General features: G+C 46.8%; 1 protein-coding gene across 1 annotated transcript in view; it reads right to left on the bottom strand.

Annotated features, from left to right (window-relative positions):
- Positions 1 to 6467: 6467 nt before the first annotated feature.
- Positions 6468 to 12817, bottom strand: part of lrp8 (low density lipoprotein receptor-related protein 8, apolipoprotein e receptor) — a gene marked incomplete at both ends in the record, with an annotated part of 149855 nt that continues 143505 nt past the window's right edge. Inside the window, 4 exons of the mRNA XM_080831768.1 lie at positions 6468 to 6766; positions 8218 to 8286; positions 11214 to 11564; positions 12140 to 12292. Coding sequence (XP_080687894.1) covers positions 6468 to 6766; positions 8218 to 8286; positions 11214 to 11564; positions 12140 to 12292 — 872 coding nt within the window. The remainder of the gene's footprint in view (positions 6767 to 8217; positions 8287 to 11213; positions 11565 to 12139; positions 12293 to 12817) is intronic.

The following is a 12817-nucleotide window of genomic DNA, read 5'->3' on the forward strand; positions in this document are numbered from 1 at the left end:
GAGTGAGACCATTTTGGCATACAGTTGAGATTTTTCCACGTAAGTACAGAATTTGCTAAAGTTAAATGCCCCCCCCCCCCCCCCCTCCCCCTCGACCCTCCCACCTTCTAAGGACATACAAAAGAAACAAAAACCACCAATCAAATAAAGAAAAAAAGGTAAAATATACATGAACACAAACAAGGCACCAATAAATTAACTGATAACACCTCTTTCAACACGTAACAACAGAATCTATTAAATAGAATTAAATACAGCATAAACATCCTATAGTCTGCAATGCTTTACGGTTAAAAAAGCAAAACAAAAATTAAAAACAGACAGGAAAGGAATAAAAACACTTTGGCAGATTATTAATTTTTAGTTACAATCAAGTAGTAAAGAAATCCAGTGCTCCTGTGTACAAATAAATTGATATATGGTCTACACTCTGTTTTCTCCTTGAGACTAATATATACATCTTTTTTACAGAAATGTTTTAAAACATTATCAAAAAGGTCTGCTGTATGAAAACGTATTTACAAGTCATGATTCAAAACTATTGGACTGCAACGATCCTCCACCCACCCCCACCCCACCCCACCCTATGCCAACCCCTCAACAACTCTTAATACCCATCCACACAGTGCAGAAGGCTTCTTGAAAGGTTTGTGCAACAAACAGCGTACAAAATGTCTCCTTTATGGCTGTGGAATGAATGTTAACCAAGAACACTGAATGCTTTCCTCTGAAAAATGACAGCCCCAACCCTACCCCGCCACTGTGGAATCGTCCTCCACCCAGTTTCCAATGTTTTTTTTGCTTTTTCTTAAGAAAAAAAAAAGGAGGAGCCTGAACAGGTTTTTTTTTATCTTCAAGTAATACACATTATGGAAACAGAATCTAGTTAAAAAAGGACAAATAAAGGATGACAATCACAGTCACCAAAAACACACTGGAAATGAACAAATCATAAAAGAGAAACAATAACAGGAATGTCACTGAGGTTAGAGGAAGAATACCAAACATTATGGAACAATCACAAGACATTCCTTTCACAGTCCAAACACCCAGCTGCTTGCTTCCCAGGGCACGACCCTCAGGACATGTTGAGGTCAAAGATGATGGTTCAGTCCAGTACAGCCCAGCCTAGCACAGTCCAGTCCAGTGCATTGTAGATTCGTCTTTCTGGTTTGTCCAGTGTGTGTTTATCATTTAGGGGGGGGGGGGAAATAGCCCTTTCAGAAGCACTGTGTTGATTTTGTTGGAAACGAGAAGTGAGTGAGTGATTGAGTGAGTGAGTGAGTGAGTGAGTGGATGAGTAAAAGAATGAGAAGATGAGTGAGTAAGAGACAGGCAATCAGGAGCACTAACATTAGTAGTGATGGTGGAGAATGATGGAGCAGCATGGCTTAGTCTCTCTGGTCTGGGACGAAGCCTTCAAATATGCATAGAGTCACAGTTATATGAGAGGGATGGTCAGCTAGTGTTTGCTAGCTATCACCTAGCGAGTGGCTGCAGTATTAGATGCAACTGGCCTAGGGCAATGTTCTAGAGTCTTCTGGAGAGACAGCATCATCAGAATCATGGTTTAGGCTGCACAAGCTCAGTTAAAGAGAGCTGCACACTGTTGGAGATGCTGACTTATACTTGAACAAATAAATCAATAAAAGCAGAGATTTTCCGCACCTCGCAACACAATGACTGAGGGTCTAATACACGCCAGAAGTGCCACAGATACCGCCCACTGAGGCGAACCAGAAAACCAGCCAGACAGAAGGAAAGAGCGAGAGAGGGAGAGAGAGACAAACTTAAAGGAAGAGAGAGAGAGAGAGAGAGAGAGAGAGAGAGAGAGAGAGAGAGAGAGAGAGAGAGAGAGAGAGAGCTTGAATGAATCAGTTGCTAGTCTCATCATATAAGACTGCTTGCTCACGCAGAGAAAATTCTGTGGGCACACATAATAAGCACACACAGCTTTAAGATAAATGTCAACCAGTGGAGAATCATAAAAAATAACGAATGTGTGAAATGACACTTTTATTACAGGCTAACTACGCCACAGTAGCCTTAAACCCATCCACAGATGGCAGTAGGTGATGAAGTCATTACTTAATGATGTTCTAGCTAAGTGCTAAAGACAAGCATTACTAGATTCATACAACACCCCCCTACACTCTAGAATATTCCCATGTGATTGCAGCCCATGAATATTGCCTTTCTGAGGCTGCCCTCAAGCCGGGGTCAGAGCATAACTCAATGCATGATGAATAAGCATTGATGGATTGGCTCAGGACAGACTGCATGTCAGCAGTACAAAGTAGATGGATGTGTCTGCAGCCACTGTTGTGGTGCTGCCACCTACGGTGTCTGAGTGGAATAACACATTGTCATCTTCCACAGGCACCACCAAACAAAGAAACCATAAGGGTGAATGGCGAGGATTTGTTTGAGGATGTCTGTTTGTTTGACACCCACCCTAAACCCTGGCTCAAGATCCAGTACAGTAATACACACACACACACACACACACACACACACACACACAGTAATGTGTGTGCACGTACATGCACGCATGCACACACACACACACACACACACACACACACACACACACACACACACACACACACACACACACACACACACACACACACACACACACACTCACACACACACACACACACACACACAGCATGGTTTTGCAGACCACAGTGGCTCCCAGCAAGGTGTTTCTGATTTCAGATGAAAGCTCGAGGATACACTCACAAGTTGCATCACAGGCGGAATGCAGCCAAAGCGGAGGCGAACAAAGAGAGCTCTCCAGATGCAAGACCACCCACCCACACAGGCAGGCAAACACACACACACACACACACACACACACACACACACACACACACACACACACACATGCGCGCACTCAAGTCAAATCGAGCTGCGCGCATTACTGAGACCCTCTACTCGCATAAGAAACAGCCCCTTCACAGTAGCAGTCGCTTGTCTGTAGTCGAATCGAGCCGCCACCTAAGGATCTGCGATACCTTCCGGTGTTTGCCGGTCTGCCCTTCGCTGTGCACAAGTGCTCCAGCTAAAGTAGCGGCAGGCTATCTATGTGGCGGGAATGTTCAATTAATAGAACACCATGTCCGCCGTCAGAATGACCCAAGCACAGAGCAGATAAATTACTTCCCATTCATCTTGCCGAGGGGTCCGGACAGCGGCCTCGATCAGATGATTCTAATCCAGGAAGCCTATATTCAGGCCGGGGTCTCATCTCCGCCTCACAGCAAAGAGCCAGGGCTCGGCGGACGGCGTGGGCAAGCGGTGATCTATGGCCGCAATCAATCAGGCAATCAGCAGATGGCTAAGGTGAAGGCAGAGCTCATATGCCCCGCAGCCAACAGAGGCCAGAGGTGACTACTTACAGATTTGACTCTTTTGTATGTATGCGTGTACTTTATGTGTGTGAGAGAGAGCGTAGCCAAGTTTCAGAGCTGTATTGAATGCTCTCAAATTGGAGGTGAATGGAAATGGAGAATTCTCAAAGGCTCTACTGGAAGGAATCATATTCATTGTGTTGTGATAGTGTGTACTGACAGCAAAATCATGCCGTATCCCACCACAGTCAAAAGGAACAAGTATGTCTCTTTGTGTTTTTTTTCTTTATTTGCTAGAAGAAAGGCTCCCTGGAAGTATGCGAACAGAGATACCTGAAGGCCCAGGAAGACTCTGATGATATGTACTTATATGTACATATTTGTGGAGTTTGTGTGCTCTACCAGCAGCATGACAAACTCGGTAAACACACACTGACAAAGCAAACTGCCAAACCTGAAAATGGTCCTACTTCAAGCTTGGGAGTTGTGAGGGACAGAGTCTAGTTCCACTCTGGTATGGAAGACAATGGAGAAAGAAGCCAGTCTAGTCCTGGAAGAGTTATCCAGTCTCAGTCTTAAGGTCAAAAGCCAAAGCTCTTGTTCGCTCTTTTATTTTCCAGTGTCTCATATAGGGGCTCGGGTTCACCTGACAAATGTAACTCTGTGCTTATTCAGGTTGCTTTGTAGCAGTACTCATTACTGGCGAATTAATACAAATCCCACATTCATACACACACACACACACACACACACAGACACAGACACAGACACAGACACAGACACACACACAGACACACACAGACACACACACACACACACACACACACACACACACACACACACACACACACACACACACACACACACACACACACACACACAAACACACACACACACACACACACACACAGGCTCAGATACTGAAGTGTATGACTGGATTACAAAGTCTAAAACCCCAATCATCTCCCCTTACACAAAGCCCCACCCCAATTCATTATCTAACTTTTGTGTACCTCTGATGCCAGCAGAGCAGATTACCCATAAGCCTCTCCCCGGAGTTCTGCCCTGCTGGGTTCCCGTGGCGATGCCCTCTGGTGTGTGTGCGGCTGCTCGCGCCTTTGCCGTGCCCACACAGATACCCAGGCATCGGCGGGCACAGGCTTATCATATTTACACCAGCAACGCGACTAACGCCACAACAGCCATTTAATACAAACATCATTTAAATACACAAAGCCCAGCTCAGAACAGCTAGAGACTGAAATCCAAAGAGTGTTAGCCACTGTATGTCATCATGAGGTTAGTAACCAGCAAGCAGTCTGCACCACTGCTACTACATAGAAGGGGAAGTAGCACTAACGCTAATTGTTAGCACTAGCAATAGCCGTAGTGGTAGTTATAGAGGTGGTAGTAAGTATGCTAGGTCAGTGGTTACTGTGCAATGCTGTATGTTAGGGTAGCTACTCTCAGCGACATACCCAAGGAGATGTACAGTGACATTACAAGGCAGGACCCCCTCCCTCCCCCGTCTCCCGGCTGGTTTCAGGAGGCGAGGAACACGCTTGTGTGTTCTCTTAGAGTGTGTGAGTGTCCCCTGCTCTCTGGCACCTTGCCGCAGGAGTGTGGTCTCCCCAGGAGACGGAGAGGGGGAGAGAGGGAGAGAGGCGTGGGGCGAGGATGGGGGTAGGGGTGGGGAGAGGAGAGCACCTCAGGGGAATCCGTCGTCCTCCAGACTGAGCGCCACGCGCTGCAGAGAGCAGATAAAAGACCATTAAACACACGGCATGGAAGGAGAGAGAGAGAAAGACAAAGACAAGGAGACAGAGAGAAAAGGATAGATAGAGAAAGGGGAAAAAAAGATGGAAACAGACAGACATGGTTGCAGAAAAACACAAAGACCAAGGGGAATAAGTGAAGGACAGATGATAGAAAAAAAGACAGGCAGCCGTGAAGAAAAGGCAGAGAGGGAGGAAGGAGAAACAGAAGGACACTTAAATGGAGAGAAAGAGCTACACAGAGATAGCCTACATGCAGATCCTGCTCATCCGTCCTCACACACTGATAACCCACACAATCCTACATGCAGATCCTGCTCTTTCGTCCTCACACACTGATAACACACACAATCCTGTTAAAACCAGGAGCCGTCGCCCGCCTCAGGCCTCAACAATGTCTCAATCTAACAGTGTGTGTATGTGTGTGTGTGTGTGTGTGTATATGTGTGTGTGTGTGTGTGTGTGTGAAATATGTCCCATCATCTCCCAATCAGGCTTCAGAGCACACACGGGGGCGGCGTCCCTGTGATCCGCCTCCAGCTCAGAGAGGGTCAGCTGCCAGCACCTGCTGTGACAAACCCTCATCCCGCTCTCGTCCTGTCTCTACGGCAATCACAGCTGTCGCCATGCCAACCCCTTCTGCTGTTTAACCCCTTCCTCTCCGTCACCCACTCTCTACTCCAGCTAAGCTGCTCCACCTTCACCTCGAGTTAGGAAAATACACAAATAAAACTGATCTAAATAAATACAGATGCATATTATCGTCCATAAATAATAAGCATCAAGAAAACGATTGTCCTGTGTTCTAAGGTGCGGGTCTCCCGTTGTGTTCCTATGCGCTGTCAGTCACAGGGCCTTTCCTCCACAGTCTTAGGGGAGAGACCACTCAGGGCTAAGGAAGGGATACCACCTCACCTTCAACACCTTCAAAGGGAGCAGAATGAGGATAAAGCTAAAAACACGGCTGGAGAAAAACACACGGTCCGTGCTTCACCACGAGAACAAAACACACTCTACACTCCCCGCACTAAAGGAATGAGACACACACACACATGGGCACAACAAAACAACAAAAACACGACTGATGGGATGGCTGAGTTTGTGTGTGTGTAGTGATGCACACATTTCACAAATGCGATTGTTTGTGTGTGTGTGTTTGTGTGTGCGTTTATGCAAGTATAAGAGTGGGTGTGTGTGTGTGCACAGGCAACACAACCAATGTGCCCCACTTTCTCTGCCACTCTCTGAGGCTCTTCTCCTCTTTATATCAGTTTTCCTCAAACCGGCGCTCAGCTCCAGCTCCCCTCGATCCAGCCCAATACCCATCCTGTCCCTCTCACTTGGCACTGGGCAGCATGGGCGTGCCCGAGTACCAGTGCGCTGCCGGGTCGGGCACGCCGCCACCCAGCGGGAGCGCCAGGAAGGGCTGGCGGGCGCTGCCACTCACTGGGGGGTAGACGTGTCCGATCTGCTCGGTCCGGCCGATGTGGATCTCGTCGTCGTCGTCCTCGGTGGTCTTGCGGTACACGGGGTTGTCGAAGTTCATGCTCTTGGTGTTCTTCCGCCGCCAGTTGCGCCACACCAGGTAGCCGCCGGTGCAGACCAGACCGATGACCACTGTGGCAAGGATAGGAACTGCATGCGTTTAACACACAGCCGACACACAATGACGGGAGCGTTAACACAGCCAAGGGGACAAGGAGCAATGCTTAATGACACACACACACACACACACACAAACACACACACACGCATTTCACACAAATGGTCACAAAACACACTGGCACCCACCAATGCATACATACGGTCTCACGCACCAATGTCTGTATATGTGACAAGTATATATTGAAAGCGTTCTGATAGAAGACAATGGCGGCCTATTCCCGCACCTGGGGACTCCAGGGAGAACAGTATGGCATGTATGGTGGTTGGCAAACGCTTTCAATACATAATTGATAGAGGACGTACGTCAACAGTACATAATGACGGATAAACATATAGGTTGATACACAAAGAACGAGTGTATGTGTGTGCATGTGAGTTGTTAACAATTCAATGCTGATCAGGGTAAGTACTTGAAGACGAGGGACTTATAATAGTGTGCCTGTTAACGCGTGTGTCCATACTTTTGTTTGTGCATTTGCGTGTCTAAGTGTGTGGGCGTCTGTGTGTGTGTGTGTGTGTGTGTGTGTGTGTGTGTGTGTGTGTATGTGCATGCACATGCATGTAATTATGTTGCATTGCAATTTAGCGGGACAAGACAACCATGCATGGCCACTATAACAACAATGCGGCCCTCTCCTCATTTGTAAACTGCCAGACCTACCTGTGCTATTCCCCTAATGCTCTCTTTTAATTGCTCTTTTGTTGCCAGGGCCACCAGAGAGCATTCTATGATGTGTGTGTGTGTGTGTGTGTGTATATGTGTGTGTATATGTGTGTGTGTGTGTTTTTCTTCCACTTTCCACGTCCGCACCGTCAGCATGTAAACACTTCATTTGGGCGCAGCTTTCCGTCTTAATAACAATTTGAAGCCAACCCTATTACAGAGCCACATGCTGAGGGAGACAGAGGGAGTGGAGGTAGGGGGAAGTGGGCCCTCTCCAATTTCTCAGAGTAGAAGAGAGATGAGTGGAGAGAACGGATTTCACAGTAGGGTCCACAATTGGATTTGAAAGATGCTAATTTGTTTTACCACTCCATAATTAGGCGTGTGCGTGTTATGGGAGAGGGCAAGGTCGTTTTCAACCTAATGGTGAACGACCACGCCTCCACACCTGCATTGGCAATGGCACCGCCACTGTCATAATCCACCCACCATTAAAGATAAGGAAATTCCTTTTTTTTTAAATGGCTAATGCTTTTGTGTGTGTATGAATATGGCCACACTTGAGAATAGTGTGTGTGTTTTCCGAGATCAGTGGTATTAGGCGAAGGCATCATGCGTGTGTTTTGAAGCTTTGGTGCTGGAGGTGAATGAAAATGTGGGCCAGTAAGCTGTGGGAGAGATAAAGAAGGGATGGGTAGCGGAAGGGAAGGGAGGGGAGGAGGGACAAGAAGCACACAGTATGCACAGCCATACCTACCTATGGGAATGACGATACCCAAAACCGCCACAGTTATGTTGTTGCCTAAAAGGTAATGCTCGCTCCCAGCTGCGAGAAAGATAAAGAGAGGGAGGAAGAGGGAGGAGAGAGGAGGAGGAGGATGGGAAGCAAGATAAGGCAGAAGAGAGAGAGAGATGGAGAGAGACAGAAGAGGAAAAAATATTGTTTTGTTTTGTCTTTCACTCTCCTTTGTGTCAACAGCAGACATGCTTTTGTGATCTGTTTCCATCAACGATTGTTTTTTTTGTTTTGTATTTTGGCAATATGGCTGAGCCACGATAAGTCATACGGAGAACAGATTTTAAATTGAATACACAGGGGAGAGGAGAGGCTTTGAAAGCCATAGAGAATTTACAATCTTTGGCTTGTCCTTGAACATACACATATACATACACACACACTTCCTAAAAAAAGGGTAAATGTTGAGCATTTACAATGTCCTGTATAATGACACACACATTCACAAACACACACGCAAACACACACGCACATTAACTCCACCCAGCACCTGCCACAGGTTTCTGTTGCGGCAACAACATAAATCCTACCTCAATCTCACAGTTAGCTCCAAGGCCACCATTAGCGCTAGCGTGATTAGGAGCTGATAATGGAGTCTTGGGCAGGAGATTAAGAGGGGTGGGGAGAGCAACCCCAGCATACCGATGAAAGCGCCAATTACCAGAGAGAATGCCAAACACAAAACGAAACACAATAACAATGAAATGTGTGTCAGATAATTCCCCTCCTTTCTTTTTTTTTTGCCAGAAGAAAGATTTCCCTCAAAATATAGATAGCGCCCTGTGAATACTGTGCAGGTGTGGCGGGGTGGAATACATCCTAAAGCCCTCAAATTTCACACCTCTGCTTAGGCTAAGCTACAGCTTTGCCGATGGGAACAAGTGTGGCGAGTTGATGTGGCGCCTTATATTAGTATTGTCGACACGGCTGACAGATAACATCAACAAATGACGCATATCTTCCCGTGGCTGACAAATCATTGGGGAGCAGATTGTAAAACATTATTAAAATTTGTCCCATGAATAGCGCCAACTTTCTTCGTCCTTTTCTATTTTTTCCTTTCCGTTCGCAGGGAAGCGCGCTGTTCACAAAACAGATTGGCAGCCTGTGCTCAGAAGATAGGGACTTTCATTTTCAGGTTATTAAGAGTTGTGCTCTGCAATGGCGTACGCACACACACACACACAGAGACACACACACAGACACCCCACACATGATTCATCCTGACAGAATCCAAACCGCCGCCGTTTAATATGGATCTGCAACAACAATGTTCACGGCGCTGTCAGCCTTCATCTCCACGGCGCCACACACACACACACACACACACACACACACACACACACACACACACACACACACACACACACACATGGTTCTCATGCTCTTGGGTTGATGGGGATGTAATGCACCTGGTGCCGCTGATGTTAGTAAACTCGGGAAGAGAGGAGGAAAAACGGATGGAGTCGACATGCGATAACGGATAACATGCAGCTGCAAAAAAAGCCTGGTCCCGTTTCCCCCACTAAACCTCCTCAATCCCTTTTTTGTGTGTTAATGCGTGAGAGATGATGCGCCCCCTGCATCCCTCAGACATGCATTTGCTTCTTCTGTGGGCTGTGAGCGCTGCCCTCAATGGTCTCTCGCTCCCACACTTCCTCTCCTGTTTCTTTTTCTCTCTCGCTCACACATACACTCTTTTTTCCGTCTCTGTCTCACAAACCCGCTCTCTCTCCTGCTCTCTTCTGCTTCCCACTCTCTTTCTCTCTCTTCACCCACAAGCTCTTTTATATTGGCCCTCGGAGTCATTAGCGAGCTTCGCAGCCAGCCACAGCACCTACCCACAAAGCATTCATCTTTTAGAGCCACACGCTTCTTCGTTTTATCTAATGGAAAGTTCATACGCAATGACAAGAGGAGGTCATCAATATTTAAGGGCACTTATTTACGCCCCTTCTCCCACGGCAAGGCCTGGGAACGTTCCGGGTACACTGCTCTGGTTTGGTTCTCCACGCTTTGACCTGTTTCAGCGGTGTGCATGTGCTTCTCGAGAGCCTTGGGATTCTACCTGGGAACTGTTTCTATGTGACTACATAACACCCAAGGCAAAACACTTCTGTGGCTAGATAGCTCCAATAGATAAATAGCCAGGCAGATTGAAAAACAGTTAGGCAGAGAGGCAGAGGGAGCAAGAAATGAGGGACAGGTAAAGCTAAAAAGAAAGAACAAAAAGTCTACGAGATAGGAATGTAAGAAAATATCGATACGAGTATGGTTTGGGGGATTGTATCGATTCTTAAAAACACTGTAGTTAATTAACATTCATTTTGTGTTGAAACCACTGACGGCTAGATAGCAGTGTTGTAATTTATCTTCAGCCATTTAACTCTTCCACTCCATCATAATGACGTAAACTGAAACAGAAGGTGTCTTTTGGCAGTATGAGCTTTTCTTCGATTTTTGCCAGGTGTTCCAGCCCGGAACACAGGACTACATACGCATATCCAGAGTGGGAAAGACACAGGTGTTAATCTGTCCTTCACATTACCATATGCTCGAGGATTGTACCGAAACTAGTTGCTTATAAAACCATACGTCAAAAAGGGTCAAATTGTTGCATAGTGTTGCTTTAAGTAGGCTACTCCAGTCCTCTCCTGTCCTGTCCTGATTTCACTCTCATCAAATTCCATCTTCTCGTTTAAAGAGCTCTGCTTTTTAACGAGTCCATCAGAACTCCAAACACACTGGAGAGCACTTCTACTGTCACAACTTGGGATTTACACCACTGGGAGTGACGTTCAGATACCCTAAAAGCTCACCACACACCCCAACTAGAACACACACACACACACACAGACACAGACACACACACACAGACACAGACACACACACACCCACACGCACACACACACACACACACACACACACACACACGGGATATACAGAAGGGCACTCACCCCGGTGCGAGAGGTTGTTATTCACCCTCTGGACACTGCTGATAGTGGTGCTGCTGGTGCTGCTGGATGTGGTAGTGGATGGAGAGGCCTGGGTCTTTGCACTGGGGGTGGAGGTGGTGGAGGTAGAGATGTAGTGTATGTGTGGGGGGCTTGTTGTGGAGGCTGTTGTAGATCTGGTGGTGGTGGTCGTAGAGGGGGGAGAGGTGGTGGATGTGGTTGTGGTGGATGATGTCATTGTGGTAGTGGAGGAGGCTGTCGTGGTGACTGGGGTGGTGCTGCTCGTTGTTGGCTCAAGGGTGGTGGTGGTGGTTGTGCTGGTAGGAGCTGAAGTTGTGGTTTTCGGTCTGACCACTAGGGAGAGAAAGAGAGTGAGAAAGAGAGTACCATGGTAATGAAAAAAAAAGAGGGAGAGTTTCGGGCAAACAGACTGCAGTATGAATGAAAATCCATGCAAGTAGGATTGTTTCTAAGCTGCAGAGTGTGGAGAGAGATTATCCAGTGTAAAGTCTAGCCTAAGGAGATGGCGATAAGAATAAGTGTGCTTAGGCAGTGTGTCTAGACACCTGTGACTATCAATTCAATGGCAGCAAGTGCACTGCCCTATTGTCAAGGTTTCCTCCTTGTAACACTGCATGTATTTGCCTGAATGTGCATATATGTGTGCATACATATGTGTGTGTCAACGTGTGAGCATCTCTATGTGAATGTTCGTAAACCTGTGTGTGTGTGTGTGTGTGTGTGTGTGTGTGTGTGCGTGTGCGTGTCAGCATGCGTGTTTCTGACTGTAGGTCTGGCTATGAGTGCATCCATGGATGTGTATCCAGAGGTGTGTGTGTGTGTGTGTGTGTGTGTGTGTGTATGTGTCAGCATGCGTGTTTCTGACTGTAGGTTTGGCTATGAGTGTATCCAGAGGTGTGTGTGTCTACCTGTAACACAGCGACGCATGTCGGGGCCCAGCTCCATGCTGTTGGGGCAGGCGCAGGTGTACTTGGGCGAGTGGTCTGTGATCTGAGGGGCCTTCAGACATAGGTACTCACACCCTCCATTGGGGAGGCTGCCCATGTTACAGCTGTCCGGCACTGGAGAAACACATTAGCATTAGCTTTAGCACGACTTAAGCTTAGGGTTTGTGGTGTATAACTGAGAATGCTGTGGGCAGTTATCACAGCAGTTAGGAAAATATACAACTCTCGATTATAACTCTTACGAGAGATCGTTTGAGAATTTGAGATAATTTCAATCAGTTTCTCATACAGATACCAACAGATGCCTTTAATATGTATCGGAGAGTGGCATGTTGGATTAAATAGATCCCACTTTTAAGGGGGGGATATTGCAAAACCTTTTCGGTGGTTGCAATACCTTTCTCAGGGCTTAAGGCGAGACATCTACAAACCCCAGCTTTTAAGATCAGCACATAAAGAGAAAGACATGATTCACATTCTCTTATATACACCCACATAGGGGCGAAGAGAGAGAGAGAGAGAGATAAAAAAGAACAAAGGATGAAATAAAAACGGCATCTGGGAAGAGTTTTGTTGCCTCAGACGCGGGTGGATTCAGGCATCTCAGAAAGGATGGGAACTCTGAATAAAAATATCTCC

The sequence above is a fragment of the Sprattus sprattus genome (assembly GCF_963457725.1).
Source record: "Sprattus sprattus genome assembly, chromosome: 2".
Classification (NCBI taxonomy): domain Eukaryota; kingdom Metazoa; phylum Chordata; class Actinopteri; order Clupeiformes; family Clupeidae; genus Sprattus; species Sprattus sprattus.